Here is an 18,702-nt window from a genome sequence, read left to right on the forward strand (position 1 = left end):
TTAAGCCGATCACCGAGGGGCAGATGGACACCATGAGGCCTTAGATGTAACCAGAGAAGGACCCCACATCCCTTTTGTAGTTTTCCAGCCAGACAGGCATTACCTGAATCTAATCATGAGGGAACATTGTCCCAATGCCCAAGTTGAGGAACTGACTCTAAACTAACTGGCCCACGCGCTCCAAATATGCCAATGTCATAAAATACAAAGAAAGGTGAAAAGTTCTTCCAAAATTACAGAAAAATAAAGAGTGTGACTAGATGCAACACATGACCTTGAACTGGGGGAGGGGGGGTGCTAGAAAGGACAGTACTGGGACAAGTGACAAAACTGGAATATACACAGTAGGCTTTTTTTTTAAGTATTGTGTCCATGTTAAATTTCCTGAATTTACTGTACTGTTGTTATATAAGAGAATATCCCTGTTTTGAGAAAAGATACACTGAAGAATCACAGGTAAAGGGGCGTGGTGGATGCTAGCTTCTCCCAAATGATTCAGAAAAAAATAAAGAATACGTGTATATGGAGAGAGCAAAAGAGAAGGATGAGGTTAAAATGTTAAATATGGCAAAATGTTAAAAATCAGGGACTATGAGTAACAGGTATACAGGGCTGGGGGAGTGCTTAGTATCATCCTTGCAACTTTTCTATAGTTTGAAACTCTTTCAAGATAAAAACTTTTTTTAAATTAAAAAGACATCCTTGGGACTTCCCCGGTGGTCCAGTGATAAAGAATCCACCTTACAATGCAGAGGATGCGGGTTCGATCCCTGGTCAGGGAACTAAGATCCCACATGCCATGGGGCAATTAAGCCCATGCGCCACAACTAGAGCCCATGTGCCTCAAACTACAGAGCCCACGCACCCTGGAACCTGCACGCCACAACTATGGAGCCCATGCACCCTGGAGCCCGCGCACCACAACAAAGAGCCCACATGCCTCAACGAAGATCCTGCGTGCCGCAACTAAGACCTGACACAGCCAAAAATAAATAAATAAAATAAAATAAATAAATAATAAATCTTTTTGAAAAAAATAAAAAGACATCCTTGGTCAGGGAGGAAGACCTCCAGATAATCTCGTGAGATAGATCCTATCACCCCCACTATAAACATGGGGGAACTGAGGCTCAGGGAAGTTAAGAAATTTGCTCAAAGAAAAAACTTTCTTTCCATTTCTTTGATTTTGTTCCTATACGAGATGGTGGATGTTCACAAAATTTACTGTGATAATCATTTCACGATGTAAGTCAAATCATTATGCTGTACACTTAAACGTACACAGTGCTGCATGTCTATTGTATCTCAATAAAACTGGAAGGAAAAAAGAAATTTGCTCAAAGCCACACAGCTAGTAAGTGGCAGAGCCGATATCTGAACCCACGTCTGAACTCAGAGCCCCAGCCTTTACCCACCACATTATTATTCTGTCTCCCAGTAAAAGGAACCAGGGCCAATTAAGCAGAAGGAACATGTCAGTTTTCACAACCACCATTCCCCACCCCAGCACACACCCCCCCACAACACACACATCATGATAAACTCCCACGTGACTTACAGTTTTGGCTTTGTTGAGATGTGTCATCTGAATGTAGCCCCGGTCATGGCGGGAAAGATAGAGGAAGTAGAAGGGGAAGCAGGCCCAAAGGTAAGAGCAAGGCACCCACACGAGGACGGTGTTCTGAAAGCACTTGGTGAAGTCGGGGCTGCTGGTGTTCCACGTGACATTCCAGTCCTGAGGACACAAACAGGCACAGGTCAACAGGACGTCCCCAAGAGCTTGGACAAGGGGCCCATGAAGAGTTCAAAACTAGCTGTCAATGGGGTTTGAGAACAACGAGGCCCTACCAGGCAGAACAGGCAAACTGGAAAGATTCGTAGCCAGAAAGACTACAAACAAGGAACGACGGACAAAGGTATATCTCATCTCACCTAACAGACAAGTTCTGGGACCTGTGGTAAGTTCCATTATTGTACAAAAGATGGAGACTGCCATTTAAAGGAATCCTAAAGGGTATTCTGTAAACTGACACGTCGTTTAGTCATAGAAATCATTCCTACTTTACAATCTCGTGAATTAAGAGCTTTCTACTATTCTTCTTCATTATCATCACCGTGATCCCTGTATCACTGCCATCAACGTCATCAGCATCACCACTATCGCGATCACTTTCACCGGCACCATCAGCACTGCCATCATCATCACCACCTTCAGCAGCAGCAGTAGCAGCATGGATAACATCCAAATTGCAGTTCTATGTTCTAGGCCCTATTCTAAGTCCTTTATATGTATTATCTCCTTTAATTCTATAATTACTTTATCATTCCTTTTTCAGGAGGGAAAACTAAGGCACAGAGAGGTTCAGTGATTTGCCCAGTATCTCACAGTTGGTAAGATGTGGAGCCAAACTCAGACTCAGGGAATTCAGCTCTGGAGTTCCTGCATTTAACCACTAAGCTATCCAGCCTCAGAAACAAATTTGTTTTAATTACTTTTAATTTTTAACAAGCCACCTGTATTTCATTAGAGACACGCCAAATAGATAAGTAGATAGATACATACATAAATAGACCAGGTATATCTGTATCTGCCCAAGAATAAACTTCAGACTTCCGTAATGGAAAATTTAATTCAAGTCCTGATCTGACCACTGAACCATTATACAACTTTGGGAGAAGTTATTACCCTATCTTGGGGTCTCAATTTCCTATCTCTACCATAATTAGGTGGGATGAAATTAGAGGTCTGAAACAGGTGGCTCCCAGGCTGATATGGCTCGCAGATCGTTTGTTGTTACTGTTGTTGGTGTTTTAAGCATGCTTTTTTTTAAAAAAAAAGTCTTATGTTAGCTGCCAACATTTAAAAATCAGGAAATTTCATGTAAAACTTGGATTTCCAGTGTCTCTTTTAAAAAATCAGAATATCTGGCAGCACTGGGCCCATATTCCCACCTTACAACCACTGGGAGGAGCTAGAAGTAGCCAGTCTTTGGATAAGGTCCATGCGGCCCAGCTGGCCAGTCCCTATGCAGCCCCTTCCCCAGCACTCTCTTCCCACCACTGGATGATGTGCTCTCCAGACACCTCCAGACAGCTCCGGTTCCAACAGCCTTCCCACAATCAGATAAGTGAGACCACCAAGGAACTCCAAGGAACCTGGATTCTTACAACTCCATGCAAGTTTTAAAGACACATCAAAGAACGTTACAGAAGAGAAAATGATGGGAACAAGCAGACCATTTCACTTAAAGATACATTTGATGATCAATCAAAATATATGTTCCGAGTTTTTCAAAAGAGTTGTGCACAACACTGAGTATACTTAACGCTACTCAACTGTACACTTAGAAATGGTTAACATGGTTAAAAAAAAAGGATTTGGGGGGCTTCCCTGGTGGCGCACTGGTTGAGAGTCCGCCTGCCGATGCGGGGGACACGGGTTCGTGCCCCAGTCCGGGAGGATCCCACATGCCATGGAGCGGCTGGGCCCGTGAGCCATGGCCGCTGGGCCTGCGCGTCCGGAACCTGTGCTCTGCAGCGGGAGAGGCCACAACAGTGAGAGGCCCGCATACCGCAAAAAAAAAAAAAAAGGATTTGACTTGAAAAAGAGGGAGAGAGAGAGACCTAGGTATTAAGTACCCAAACTGGTTCTTCAGAGGTTTAATTATTCTATGATATAAATGGTCATTTTTCCAGAACAAAGAACAAGGAATCATTGAAAAGTAAACTTTAAAAGGTCAACATACACCAAGGGATTTAGCCAGGAAACTAGTAGACACAAAGAAACCCTTAAAAGGACAAAGGTCATGGCTCTGGACTTGGGCACTGGAAGACAGCCTTGGAAATAAGAATGAGCATGGAGAGGAGTAGTTTATATCAAAGACTATTTTAATTGGTTTCACACCACTTATAATTCTTAAGGTGATGGTGAAAATGGGGATTAAACTGTTGGTGGTTATTATATACAAAGCAGTTTCTGGGTAGTTGCCAGAAAAAGCTCATTCCAAAGGCATCTGCCTTTCTAGTAAGAAAAGAACGCTGGGACTTAATATACACAGTTAGGTATACAAGAAGCTCGGCTCCTATGTGAATCAATTCAATAACTCGATCCTTACCCCAATTATTCCTTGCCTGGACTCCTGCAGTAGCTTTCTAGCCATTCCCTGCTTCCAGCCCCTCCGGGCCCCACTTAGTCCTCCCCACTACAGCCAAATTTATCTTATTTATCTATGTATCCATACGTGCATCAGATATAATTATCCACTCAGCCATGAACCCATCCATCCATCCATGCACCAACTCATCCATCCATCTACCATCTATCCATACACCCACCCCCACTACCCATGCACCCATCCATCCATCCACTCACCTACCCACCCACTGACTCATCCATCCATCCATCCACCCACCTACCCACCCACTGACTCATCCATCCATCCACCCAACTACCCACCCACTGACTCATCCATCCATCCATCCACCCACCCATCCACCGAGACATTCATCCATGTCTCTCTTTGTATTAATTTACTTTTAATGGGTAATACATTTACTTTACGTGCTAAAATTTTCCCAAACTACACAAAATGGTACACTGTGAAAAATAAACCCTCCTTCCTGAACTCACAGCACTCGCCTCCTAACCCACAGGCAAAACAACCATGGCTAACACCTTGCATATTCTTCCAAATATAGCATACCTACTTTGCTTCCCCAAAAGGTACCATAATACGTACCGGTTCCACACCTTGCTTTTTTTACTTAACATTAGAAACTGATCTCTATCAGTGCCACACATTTACTTTATTCTTGATAGCTTAATTTTATTTCTTTTGTAAAAAGAGTAGAAGTGACAAGCCACCTTCCATTCCTGGTCCTTAACCTCCCAGTTCCTCTCTCTAGAGGTGACAGTATCGGTTTCTTGTGTATCCTTCCAGAAAATATTTTATGCATCTATAACAAAAATAAATACGTATTTTCTGTTATCAAATGGAGAGAAACATACTCCACACATCCTGCTCTGTACCTTCCTTTCATCTCTTAATAACAGATCTGAAAGATCATCCTGCTCTGCACACTTCCTCATTCTTTGTTCCAGCTGCTTTGTATTCCATTGTATGGATGGACTTGACCTTATATCATCAGCCTCCTGCTGACTGGGCACTGGGCTGCTCTTACAAACAATGAAGCCATGAATAAATAACCTAATAAGTGCTTCATTGCACACAAAGCAAGCGTATTTGTAAGATAACTTTCTAGAAGTAGACCTGCTGGATCAAAAGGTGTATGCATTTAAAATTTAAACAGAGGGCTTCCCTGGTGGCGCAGTGGTTGAGAGTCTGCCCGCCGATGCAGGGGACAGGGGTTCGTGCCCCAGTCCGGGAGGATCCCACATGCCACGGAGCGGCTGAGCCTGTGCGTCCAGAGCCTGTGCTCCGCAACGGGAGAGGCCACAACAGTGAGAGGCCCGCATACCCCCCCACAAAAAAAAATAAAATAAAATAAAATAAAATAAAATTTAAACAGACACTGCCTCCAACGGGTACCATCAGTTCATACTGCACCTAACAAGGTACAAGGGTAACTACTTCCCATACCACAATATATTATAAGCTTTTGATCTCTGCCAATCTGATAGTGGAACATATCTCCCTGTAGCTTAACTTTCTTTTCTCTTTACGATGAGTGAAACTGAAAATCCTGCCATTTTTTGCATTTAAAAGCAGTCCGGTTCTCCTCCTTAGGGGAAAAGTTATAGGCTTAAATACTTGTGATATTAAGTGGGACAGATCTGATCACCCCCGCCTGCCAATAGTGGCCCTGACCACAACTGTTGCTATTGGGTAACAACCTCCAATAGCTCCGGATCACCTTTCAGAGCCGATCCTTGCTGTGGTTCATGAGGCCTTCCACATTCAAGCCCCATCTGTTTCTTCTACAATTTCTCCTGCCCTGTTTCCCAACGTGTCAACTCCACTATTCACTCAAAGGAAGATTTATCAAGCCTGTGTCAGGCACTGCTCAAGGCACTGGAAATTCAGGAAGGCCATGGTCCCTGCCTTTAAGTCATTCCCCAATTGCTAGTCAAATGAATGGTTCTTTGGGATATGTCTTGCTAGAAGCTCTTCTTGCACAGTCTTTCCACAGTAACAAACTCCTATTCACCCTTCAAAACCCAACTCAGATACCTCCTTTAAGAAGCCTTCTTCCTCACTCCCCAAACCACCAGGACACCCCCTGTACATTGCAATGATTTTCTCACGTGTCTGTCAATACCTCTGTCCTGCAAGGACCACGCAAGGACCTCAGTGCCAGGACTGTGTCGTATTTACTTTTGACTCGTCTCCTCCTCACCCAGCAGGTACCCAAAGGTTACTGAGTAAACAAATGGCCCAAACCATGTCTCCCCTCCCCAGCATTATTTCCTTTTTTAAAAATAATTTTTGAAATTAATTTATTTTTTATTATTTATTTTTGGCTGCATTGGGTCTTCATTGCTGCGTGCAGACTTTCTCTAGTTGCGATGAGCGGGGGCTACTCTTTGTTGCGGTGCACAGGCTTCTCATTGCAGTGGCTTCTCTTGTTGCGGAGCACAGGCTCTAGGCACATGGGCTCAGTAGTTGTGGCACACGGGCTCAGTAGTTGTGGCTCGTGGGCTCTAGAGTGCAGGCTCAGTAGTTGTGGCACATGGGCTTAGTTGCTCTGCGACATGTGGCATCTTCCCAGGCCAGGGCTCGAACTCGTGTCCCCTGCATTGGCAGGCAGATTCTTAACCACTGCGTCACCAGGAAGTCCCCCTACTTTGTTATTTAAAAAACAATCCAATTGGGAGATTGGGATTGACATATATACACTAATACATGTAAAATAGATAACTAATAAGAACCTACTGTATAAAAAAATAAAATAAAATTCAAAAAAAACAAAAACAAACAATCCATCAAGGTAGAACCTGGCTATGACCCTGGCTTTCTGGTCTGATGGATGTGGATTAAAATTCAGGCTCTGACCTCATGTGAACCTGGGCAGGTCACTTAACTTCTCCAAGCCTCAATCTCCTTACCAGTTGTGGTCAGGAAAACACACAGGCCTCGAAAAAGTATCAAATGGGCCCATCCTCGGCACCAGTTGGCATGGTCTAGAGTTGGTAAGTGATGGTTATTAGTTGCAGACACCAATAATTAATAATAATCTCCACCACTAACCCCAGCACTGCCTAGAGTCAGGAAGCTTAAGGGACAAAGAAAAGTTCAAATTAGGAAGTGAGCAAGAGGAGGCTGGGGAGCATCTAAGGACACAGAACTCCGGGGAAGGAGAGGTCAGAGAAATGCTTAGCAAAGGAAGGGGTTTATTCTTCAGACAGCGGCTTCCTGCTAAAGCCAGGTGGCCAGCCCTGACAGAGAGGGCAGAGACGGGAGGGAGGCGGAAGGACGGGGGGGCATGAAAAGAGGAAATCCGATTGTGACTGTGAACTTGCACCATCCCCGCTGCCACTACCGCCCGCCAATAGTGGCCCTGACCACAACACTGTCACAGCAGTGACATAACAGGGTCAAAGGCCTCCTGCATGTCCCTCACTTGCCAGGAATTTGATGAATCCTCTGTGCAATCCCCTTGAGAACCCCTGAAGACAGGCAGTGGGGCCCCCTCTATTTGGGGTTTCTGGGGGAAACAGGGAATGCCGAAAGCTGCTCTTAAGGAAGAACGACTCACTGAGACTGCCCCGACCCCAGAGACGACAGCTAACCACAGTCTTCCTCCTCAGGGGCTCTACCTCCAAACGCAGGGAGCTTCAGAAATCAAGCTGGTCGGACCACCGTTCCCTGCTTCTGCTAATGGAGCGTCCATCAGCCCAACTACTGGGAAACAAAATTCAGCTCCAGGAGTCTGGAAAACAGTCACCAGCGCTGGCCCAGGCTCTGCACTTCCGGGAACCCGGCCCATGGAAATCTGAGAGAAAGGGCAACCCCTGATCCCCCCAGTTGAGGCTTTTCTTCTCAGGACACCTTCGTCATCCATTTATGTCCCTCTCCCTCCAGTGCTGACATTCGAGGATCTGGGGAACAAGTCCAAGTCTGCTTGGCCCACAAGCTTTGGAAGTTCATACAATTTCTACTGTGTGGTGTCAGGTCGCACCCTTCTCTCTCAGATGAATAATGACAACCAGCACATTCTGAGCACGGATCGGCCAGGCACATCACTCAGCCCTCAGAAGAGGCACTGCTGTTATCCCCATTTCACGGATGAGGAAATCGAAGCACCAGGAGATAAGGCATTTTCCCAAAGGCCATGCTGCAGTGGGTTTATGTTGTCCAAGGCCCACACACATTTTCCCTTCTCTGGTAACAGCCGCTGGCTCTTGTTCATAAGCAAATCCTCTTGTCAGCCACATGCTTGGGGCAAAGCTCCAGGGGTAGGTCCTCTTTAGTATCAGCCAGTCAGCAGAGTCCTTCACCCACATGCTAGTGATTAGCTCCAGAATGGGCACTTGATCCCAGTCAATCCAATCACTACAAGGACACATACTCTCTTGTCCCCAGTGACACGGAGTGAGGATGTGGGGTTGACAGGTGTCTCAGCCATTTATAAGGGAAGCACCAAGAGTTAGGAGTGGGGAGGAAGGGGTGGCACCACCAGGGCAAGTGTGAGAATGAAGCTGACATCGGAAAGGCAGAGATGAAAGAAACTGAGGCTTGGTGTTTTGTGGGCTGCTGGATCAAGCTTCACCTGCAGCCCACCCTCCCACTGGACTTTTCCAATAAATTCACTTTTACACAAGTTTGAAATAAATTTGCTCTCACTTACAATACAAAGCACCCTAGTAATTCAAGTTCTGATCCACTACGTCAACTTTTATACAACAACGTGATTCAGAACTTGACACGAGTGAATTTAGGGATACAACATTACTAGCAGCATACTGCTGGATAGGTCACTGTTCTTCTCTGAGGCTCAAAAAGCCCACCGGCAAAATGGAGCTACTACCTTCTCCTCCACAGGAGATCCTAAAAGCCCTAATAAGTGTTGATTATGACTATTATTTATAACCACCTCAGTTGACTTTTTGGAACCCACTTCTCTTCCTATTCTCTTTCCCCATCACCCCTCCTCCCCTCCCCAAAAGACTATCTGTCCCCTTGTCCCTTTTCTTACAGGTCCAATTTCCTTCTCTGTTCGCTATGTGACCTTAGACAAGTTATTTAACCTCTTTGAGCTTTACCTATGACTAACAGCTAAGAATACCCATCTCCTAAAGCTATTCTGCAGTTTAAATAAAATTACATACATACAGCTCAGTGTCATATCTTAACACTCAATAAAGGACTATTGTCACTAATCTTAATTCTTACATCAGTAATAAAAATAAATGAAGTTTATAGCATTATACTCTTAATACGACAATCTTATATTGTTATTGATAATAACACCACCTAGCTTTAACTGAGCACTAACTGTATGCCAGGTATTGCTTCCATGCACTTTATGTGAATTAACTCAATCTTCATGATCACCCAGAAAGGAGGTTCTGTTTTGATCCCCACTTGGTAGATGAGGAAACTGAGACACAGAGAAGTCAAATAATTTGCCTAAGATCACACAGCCTGTAAGGGATGAGGCTAGGGCTCAAACCTAGGAAGCCTGACTACTGAGCCACCCCACCCCTGATGCCAACTCCTAGTGATGGGTAATATAAGAATTCTAACAGAGCTTTCTGGAGCACATGCTTTCACCCACAGGGAATCTGGGCCAAGAGGAAGATGTGAATCCCCAAAACACCACCAAATTCAGAACCAATTACCTATATTACCAATTACCAATTACCTATATTAGTTTCCTACAGCTGCTGTTACAAATTACCATAGATTTCGTGGTTTAAAATGACACAGACATTTTCTTATCACATAGTTTCAGAGGTCAAAAATCTGAAATGGGTCTGACTGGGCTAAAATCAAGGTGCTTGCAGGGCTGCAATCCTTCTGGAGAGGAGCGCCCAGGTACCAGGTGTGCCCTAGGCCAGAGCCTAAGGTTTCTGCAGGGCTGCCCCTACAGCCCCGGCCTGCCGACACAGCTTCACTTGGCTGGGGCCTGTGGAGACAATGGAAACGGTCTTGCCTGGACCCAGCTGGCCGACCTTGGGACAGGAGGGAAGCTGCAGAGAGGAGGACGGGCGGGGGATGCGATTATGAACTTGAACTGCCACTCAGCATCACCAGCATCCGTAAGCAGAGTTGCTCTGACACTATTGAGTAATGAGGACCTACTAGTACCGGCTGTTCCCCTGGGGCCTGAACATCCCTTTTCCCATTCAATTATCTCAATAACTTACAACCATCAGGTTTCTAAGGCTCATTGGACAATTTTTTAAATCAATTTATTTATTTGTTTGTTTATTTTTGGCTGCATTGGGTCTTCATTGCTGCACACGGGCTTTCTCTAGTTGCAGCGAGCAGGGGCCACTCTTCGTTGCGGTGCACAGGCTTCTCACTGCGGTGGCTTCTCTCGTTGCGGAGCACGGGCTCTAGGTGAACGGGCTTCAGTAGCTGTGGCACACGGGCTCAGTAGTTGTGGCTCACGGGCTCTAGAACTCAGGCTCAGTAGTTGTGGCGCACGTGCTTAGTTGCTCCGTGGCATGTGGGATTTTCCTGGACCAGGGCTCAAACCATGTCCCCTGCATTGGCAGGTGGATTCTTAACCACTGCATCACGAGGGAAGTTCAATGGACAACTATTAGTCATGAGATTCCTATGTGCCAATACCATTCGGAGGTAAATAAGGTTTCCATTCTCAGTTTCATTCTATCACAAGAGGTAGATACTAAACAAATAAACAAACAACTCTATGTATGTCTAGGCAACAAATGACCTGATGAAGAATCAAGGGAACAGAGGATCATGGTGGGCACTGGGTGCTACTTTTATATCAGGTGGACAGGAAAGGCCTCTGAGCCAAGATGTCCTCTGAGCGAAGACGTGAAACAAATGAAGAAACGTGTGCTACCTTCTACTATCTATGGAAAGCGAAAGAGTCAGTAAGGTTCTTAGTATCATGTGCCAGGACTGATCTAAGGGCTTTATATCACAAACAACTCCAGGAGGCAGGGCTATAACTAAACCCATTTTACAGATACAGAAACTGAGGCCAAGTCACACAGCCTGCAAGCAGTATGGACAGCCAAGAATTTGAATCCCAGTGCAGATGCCTCTATATACGTAGCAAATGTATTGTCTGCAATTTTTTATCATATGCATGTACTACTGTTCTCCCACTTAAAATTAGTATAAAAGAGTATATAGACGTTTGCCTAGGCAGGGAAATTTTCTTAGCAGGGGACAAGAACAACAAAAGCTAACATTTTTGTTAACATGAAGAGTGATTATCTCCAGGGGGTAGGGCTGAAGCTGGTGAGAGGAAGGCGACTACTAGTTTTTGTTTTATTATCTTTTGTACTGTTTGAATTTTTTTACTCCACATGTATTACCTCTAAAAAATAACAAAAACAAAACTAGTTCACACTTTAAATAAATAAATAGCAGCAGCAGGAGTTTAAGAGTAGAAATTTCTAAATGCTGGGCTGGGAATAAAGAGAGAGCACATATTTATTGGGTGCCTATCATAAAAGCACAGTGACCACACCAGGCCCCGTGCTAAGTGTTTTCCAAGCGTGAGTCCATTTAAACCTCACAACAGCCCTACAAAGTCGGGAATGTGAAAACTCCCCCTTTTCAGGTGAGGACTCTGAGGCCCAGGGAGTTTACAGAACTGGTTCAGGCTCACAGAGCCAGGAAGAGTCAGGCAACACAGGGATTTGAACCCATAGAGAGTCTGTCTGACACTTGAGGTCTTAATTCCCGGGCTCCACCACCCGTCAGCCAGGTGCTTGGAGCGCTAAGCGTTTTGCGAGGCCAGTGGCCCCACCGTCCCACCAGAGGCAGCTTGCAAGGCAACACTGTCCTCAGGCCTTGGGGATTCCAAGCTCATGGGCACAGAATGGAGAAGCAATGTGCTGACTCAGACACAGAATCTTCTACAACTCCCCCTACCCATCCACTCAATGTGAGCAATGCAGGGTGATGGTTAAGAACGACAGTTCAAGGTCTGGGTTCTAATCTCCTCCGGGTCACAGATACGTGCCCCAAAACAAGGATTCTCAAGCTCAGCACTACTTACATTTGGGGCCAGAACATTCTTTGAGGGGCTGGCCTGTGCACTGTAGGACGTTGAACAGCATCCCTGACCTCCACCCAATAGATGCCAATAGCACACATCAGGTTTAATCCTCACAAACCACCTTAGGAGGCAGGTACTATACTTAAACCCATTTTACAGTTTTCTTACAGAGTAAGAAACTGAGGTCACATAACCTGCAAGTGACATACACAGCCAGCTGTGACAGTTAAAATGTCTCCAGAGACTGCTAAATGTGCCCCTGGGGGGCAAAACTGCCCCCACTACCCTAATGCAGTGGCCTTGCCAGGCCCTTGTTTCTTCATCTGTGAAATGGGACTAATTCCAGGACCCACCTATTGTAGAGTGATCGGGAGGGTTAAATGAGATGACCCAAAAGGCTCCAGTTTCAGTTCCTGGCCAAGAGACTAATCAACAAACACAAGTGCAAGCTTTCATTCATTCATTCATCCATTCCATCATGCAATGAATAGGTATTGAGTGCCTACTCCATGCCAAGCTCTGGGCTAATCATGGGGATATGGGAACAAAGCAGGCGCAGACCCTGCCCTCTTAAGACTCACAGTCCATTAAAGACATAAGGTCACAAATCAAAACATAATTACAAAGGACAACACTTGCTACGAAGGGGAAGAGCGATGGGACAGAGAGTATCAGGGTGAGGATCTGAGAGGCTCAGGAGCAGCCAGAGGTCGGAGGAAACATGTCCAAGGCAGGCGGAAGGGACCCAGGCACCCGTCCACCTTTTCAGAAACGGAGAAGTAAGGGAGGGAGGGAGAGAAAGGAGAAAGGGAATAAAAGGAATACAAACAACAGCAATAGCCACAAAAGAGTGGGGCCCCTGGAACCGGTGGGCCTGGGTTTGAATCTAGTCGCTGCTGCTCACTTGGCTCTTGACCTTCAGAAAATTAGCTCCTCTCTTCCACCCTGACCGCTCATCTGCAAAATAGGATTAATAACGGCACCAATACTCGGACTGCGGGGGTGAGTGCTCAGCTTGCCTGGGGCGGCCTCATCGGAGGCAGGGGCTGGGAGTGGGAGGGTAGAAGGTGCAAACCCAGGGGGCTGAGACTCAGACTAACAACAGCAATAACAGCAATAAGAAGGCAGCTCTTACCGAGCCCTGACTGTAACGACAGGCTCCGTGTTCTGGGTTCAGTGTGCATCGTTCCATTTCATCATCATCACCACCCTATGAGGTAGGTTCTGTCTTATTCCCACTTTACAGGGAGGGCCACAGAGGCAACTGGAGGTGAGAAGACTTGTCGTAAAGTGCCCAGGCAGCACCTGGCAGAGCCTGGATTCAAACCCAGCGAGGGTGGTTCCAGAGCCGGGGCCAACACCCCCAGCAAAGGAAAGAAGGAGATCTGCAGGACACAGCCAACGACTGGGCCCACCGTGGAGGGGCAGGGGCGGACGTGGAGGCAACAGGCCATCTATAAAGTCCATATGCAGAACCATCCCGGGTGCGAGATCCCCGGCAAAGGGGCAGCTCTGGAGCAAAGGGAAGCCGAGAAAAAGAATGCTGGGAGGCCCAAGTTAGGTCAGGGGACCTGCTGGGCTTCTGGACATTGATCCTGTTGACAGAGGTGGCAGGGGGCCTCCACTGCCCCACACAGTCCCGGAAGAGATCTGGGAGAGGCCTGAGGCCACAGCCCCCACACAGCGGTGGGGAAGGCAGTGGTGCCAGCATCACGCTGGGGGCAGAGCCGCGGCCCTCCTTCCCCCTCTGACTCACCAGAGCTAAGAATAAAGCCCAGAAACCTGGGGGGAGGGGCGGGGCAGCATCCAGGTCTTACCCCCAGCGCCCGGGAGCGCCCTGGCCATGCCCAGGCAAGAGCCCCAAATCCTCACCGAGCCCCCCTGCCCAAGTTGCAGACTTGGATACTTTGGCGAGACAGGGACAGGAGTGACATGCAAAAGTAAGACTCTGCCTGAACAGGACTTCGAGTGCCAAGAAGGAAACAGCCACGGCTGCCCATCATAGGTGTTTTGAATGTCAGCAGCAGGCAGTGTGCTCTGACCTGCCTTGACCCCAGCCCGCCCAGTGAGCACATGGGCAAATTACACACTTGTCCTTGCACTCTCCATCCAGCCCTGACCCCTTTGCCGACTCCTCTCCTCTTATCAGACTCTGGAGCTTCACCAAATCCTCCATTTGGTCATGGTTCCAGGGACCTGTCAGGGGTCAGGCATGTGCCAGGCACAGGAACATGCCTGGGGACACAGCAGTAAAAAGGAGGGATAGCATCTATCCATCCACTGAGTACCCTTGTAGGTGCTGAGGACCCAGCAGTGAACAGTAGGACAAAGGGCTGCCCTCCTGGATCTGACAGTCTCGTCTGATGAGAGGAGACAGAGAGTCAACTAGAGGAAATATATATACACGCAAACCATGCATGATATAAAATATAGTGTGTGTGAGTGATGATTAAAAGGACTCAGAGAGGGGGGACTTCCCTGGCGATCCAGTGGTTAAGACTCCACGCTCCCAATGCAGGGGTCCCAGGTTCGATCCCCGGTCAGGGAACTAGATCCCACATGCATGTCGCAACTAAGAGTTGGCATGCCACAACTAAGGAGCCCACATGCTGCAACTACGACCTGGCACAACCAAATAAATAAATAAATATTTTTTAAAAAAATAAAAGGATGAGATAATAAAAGTAAACAGAATTTATTTTAAAAAACAATAAAAAGACTCAGAGAGGGAATTCCCTGGCGGTCCGGTGGTTAGGACTCTGCGCTCCCGCTGCAGAGGGCGCAGGTTCGATCACTGCAAGTTGAGCGAGTAGTGCAGCCAAAAAAAACATAACAAAAAAACAACAACAAAAGGACTCAGAGAAGGGGGAAGACCTTGCTGAGAAGGCGTATGTGTGTAAAGGCTTGAAAGAAACAAGTAAGTAAGCCGACTGGCCATTTGGGAAAAGAATCTGGCAGAAGAGCGCTCCAAGCAGAGTAAACAGCCAGTGCAAAGGCGCTGACATAGGAACACGTCTGGCATTTGGGAGCAATAATAGAGAGGCCAATATGATTCAAGAAAACTGGGAGATGCAGTCAGGGAGGAAGGTGGGAGCTGGGGAAGGACAGACTGTGCAGGACTCACAGGCCATTGTCGGGATCCTGACTCTCACTCTGAATGGCAATGGAGACTGTGGATCTGATGTGTCATCATCTGCTTTATGTTTTCAGATAGTGGTTCTCAACCAGAGGCAAGTTTTCCCCCAGGGGACATCTGACAAGCTCTGGAGACATTTTTGGTGTCACTCCTGGAGTGGGGCTGCGGGGTATGCTATGAGCATTTTGCAGCTAGGGGCCAAGGCTAAACGTCTGCAATGCACAGGACAGCTGCCCATCGGAGGATGACTCGGCCCCAAATGTCAATAATGCTGAGGCTGAGAAACCCCATTTTAAGAGAATCCCTGCCCTTACCAAGGTTAGAGGCCCTATTCCCCAAACACACCCCTTATCAGGCAGATGGAGTTTCAGCTCCTCACCATGTGACACTGGGCAAGCCACTAAGCCTCAGTTTCCACACCTGTAAAATGGAAATACTAATGAGATGATGCAAACATGCACTCAATTAACCATGAGCCAGAGTCCACAGTAGGTGGTCAACAAATGTCACTGCCAGATCCACCTCTTGTTATGTCCCTTCCACATTTCCAGCCTCACCAAATGATTCTTTCACCCAACAAAGATGTTCTGAGCCCTTACAATGTGCCAGGAACCGTGCTGGCCAGAGCCCCCCAAAATGTCCACATCCCAATCCCCAAAATGAGTGGGTGTTCTGCCTTGCATGACAAAAAGGGACTTTGCAGATGTAATTAAGTTGAGGATCTTGAGATGGGAGATGATCCTGATTATCCAGGTGGGCCCCATGGACTCACAAGGGAATTACAAGGGAAAAGGGTAGGGGGTGTCAGACAAGGAGATGTGATGACCAAAGCAGAGGGGTCTAAGTGAGGCGGTGCCATGACTCAAGGAACGTGGGTAGCTTCTAGAAGCTAGAAAAGGCGAAGAAATGGATTCTCCCCAAGAGCCTCCAGCAGGAACACAGAACCGCACCCTGGCCTTCTGACCTCCAGAACTAGAAGTGAATAAATCTGTGTTGCTTTAAGCCAGAAGTTTACTTTACAGTGATTTGTTACAGCAGCCATGGGAAACTCACACAGCACAGAGCCAGCAGGGCACAAGGACCAGCGGTGTCCCCAGCGAGCAGACACTCCTGCAGGCCTCCATGCGCTCGGGCAGGCCCTGGTCCCCACCTCATCCTGACCTGGTCCTGCTCTGAATCAAACTCGGCCTCCACAGCACATGCTCCTTGACGCCCTGGGTTCTGCTGGCCCGGGGGGCACTTCTGACATCTTCCTGAAGGACGGGCTCCTCCTTGCCTCCCCCTACAGGGGAGCTGCTTAGGAAACACTTTTGTATGATTTGGGGAGCGGGGAATGATGGAAAATATTAATCCATCTTTAAATTTCACTTTAACAGGCAACACATGACTCAAATTTAACTAAGTATATGTTATGTACATATGTGTGTAAAATACAAGGGCAAACAGTAAAAAGTTACCCAGTCTCCCTCTTCCCCATAAGCCCATCCCCCTCTGCACAGTCCCTACTGCCTGCCACTTGGGTGGCTGCCAAGCTTTTGCTATTCCAAACAATGACACAATGAATTCCCTTAGAAATTACTCCTTAAGCTAAAGAAAACACGGACAGCCTGACCCAAAGACCAACAGGGCTTCACTTAATCGCTCGTAAGCCACGAGGGCGGAAAACAAGGTGGCCCAGGTTAAGTGTGATAACCTGGAGATACACAATGAGAGTCACCAAACTAAAGATAAACGCTGACCCAGGGATTCCTGTGGGAATGTAGTCCTTAAAACAGGACGAAATACACCCGAAGGAAATGCAATCACTCACCAAGAGATATCCATACCCTATGTTCACTGCAGCATTATTCACAACAGCCAAGATGTGGACACAAGCTAAGTGCCCATCAATGGATGAAAGGGTAAAGAAAATGTGATACACACACACACATACATATACACAGTGAAATATTATTCAACCATAGATGAAGGAAATCCTGCAGTTTGTGACAACCCAGATAAACCCTGAGGGCATCTTGCTGAGTGAAATGTCAGACAGAGAGAGACAAAATAGTGTGATGTTCTCACTCACATGTGGAATCCAAAAAAGCTGAACTCAACTAGAGAGAATGGTGGCTGCCAGGGGCTGGGGGCGGGGGAAGTGGGGAGATGCCGGTCAAAGGGTACAAACTTCCAGCTGTAAGATGAGATACTGTATTGTATGCTTGAAAATGGTTAAGAGAGTAGGTCTTAACAATTATCACCACAAAATGCAAACAAAGAAAGTAGTTAATGTGAGGGGATGGAGGTGGTAACTAACCATATTGTAGTAACTGTTTCACAATATACATGTGTATCAAATGCTTTACAGCCTAAACTTACATATGTTGTACGTCAATAATATCTCAATAAACCTGGGGGTGGAAATCAGTAAATAAAGTAGTATGTAATTCCTGGAGGTATATATAGCTCTATAAATATTATAATATTATTATATAATGTTTAATTTTTAACAAAATAAGAGAAAACACCTACACCTTCAGTGTCCAATACAGTAACTCCCAGCTTCCTGGGGCTATTGGGCCCTTAAGATGAGGCTAGTCCAAATTGAGATGTGTTAAAAAAAGCACACACACCGGATTTAAAAGACTTAGGATGAAAAAAAAGAATACAAAATATCTCATTAATTACATGTTGAAATGATAATATTTTGCATACATTGGGTTTAATAAAATATATTATTACAATCATTTCACCTGTTTTTTTAAAATGTGGCTACCAGACAATTAACATTCTATATGTGGCCTGTGTTATATTTCTATTGGGCAGTGCTCAGCTAGCCAATGAAAGGTAGAGAGATCATCAAGGAAATGAGAGCGTATGGGTTTGCTGGAATAAGACATAGCCATGATTTTAGGGGGTTTTTTTTGGCCCTACAGCGTGGCTTATGGGATCTTAGTTCTCCCACCAGGCCTCAAACCCAGGCCCCGGCACTGAGAGTGTGGAGTCCTAACCACTGCACCGCCAGGGAAGTCCCTAGCCACGACCTTTTGATAAATAAGAAATCCTTTTGAATCCTAACTTGAAATAATAAAACAAAAAAGTGACACACCGCTAGAAGGTACGTGATTGCTTCGATTCATCCCACACCTGGTAAGTGTTTATTCCATCCCAGTCTCCTAACAGGTGGCCCGATCCTCCTCCAGTCCATCCTCCACACAGTAGCCAAGGGGAGAGCTTCAACCTGCAACCCCGATCCCATCACACTCTGCCTAAAACTCCTCACTGCAGCCTCTGGGTCTAGCCCTGGCTTGCTGTTCTTGGACCACCCTATGCCTCAGGGTTTTACACGGCCAGTTCCTTCTGCCCTGACTTCAACTCAGAGGTATCCTTCCATTCTCAGCCGAAACATCCCT

At 46.5% G+C, this 18,702-nt stretch overlaps 1 protein-coding gene across 1 annotated transcript in view; it reads right to left on the reverse strand.

Moving 5' to 3' along the window:
• ABCC1 (ATP binding cassette subfamily C member 1) overlaps positions 1–18,702 on the reverse strand; it is a 136,090-nt gene that overhangs the window by 94,482 nt on the left and 22,906 nt on the right. Inside the window, exon 2 of the mRNA XM_060079349.1 lies at positions 1,559–1,735. Within this exon, the coding sequence (XP_059935332.1) occupies positions 1,559–1,735 (177 nt within the window). The remainder of the gene's footprint in view (positions 1–1,558; positions 1,736–18,702) is intronic.

Source organism: Mesoplodon densirostris, chromosome 16, assembly GCF_025265405.1.
Source record: "Mesoplodon densirostris isolate mMesDen1 chromosome 16, mMesDen1 primary haplotype, whole genome shotgun sequence".
NCBI lineage: Eukaryota > Metazoa > Chordata > Mammalia > Artiodactyla > Ziphiidae > Mesoplodon > Mesoplodon densirostris.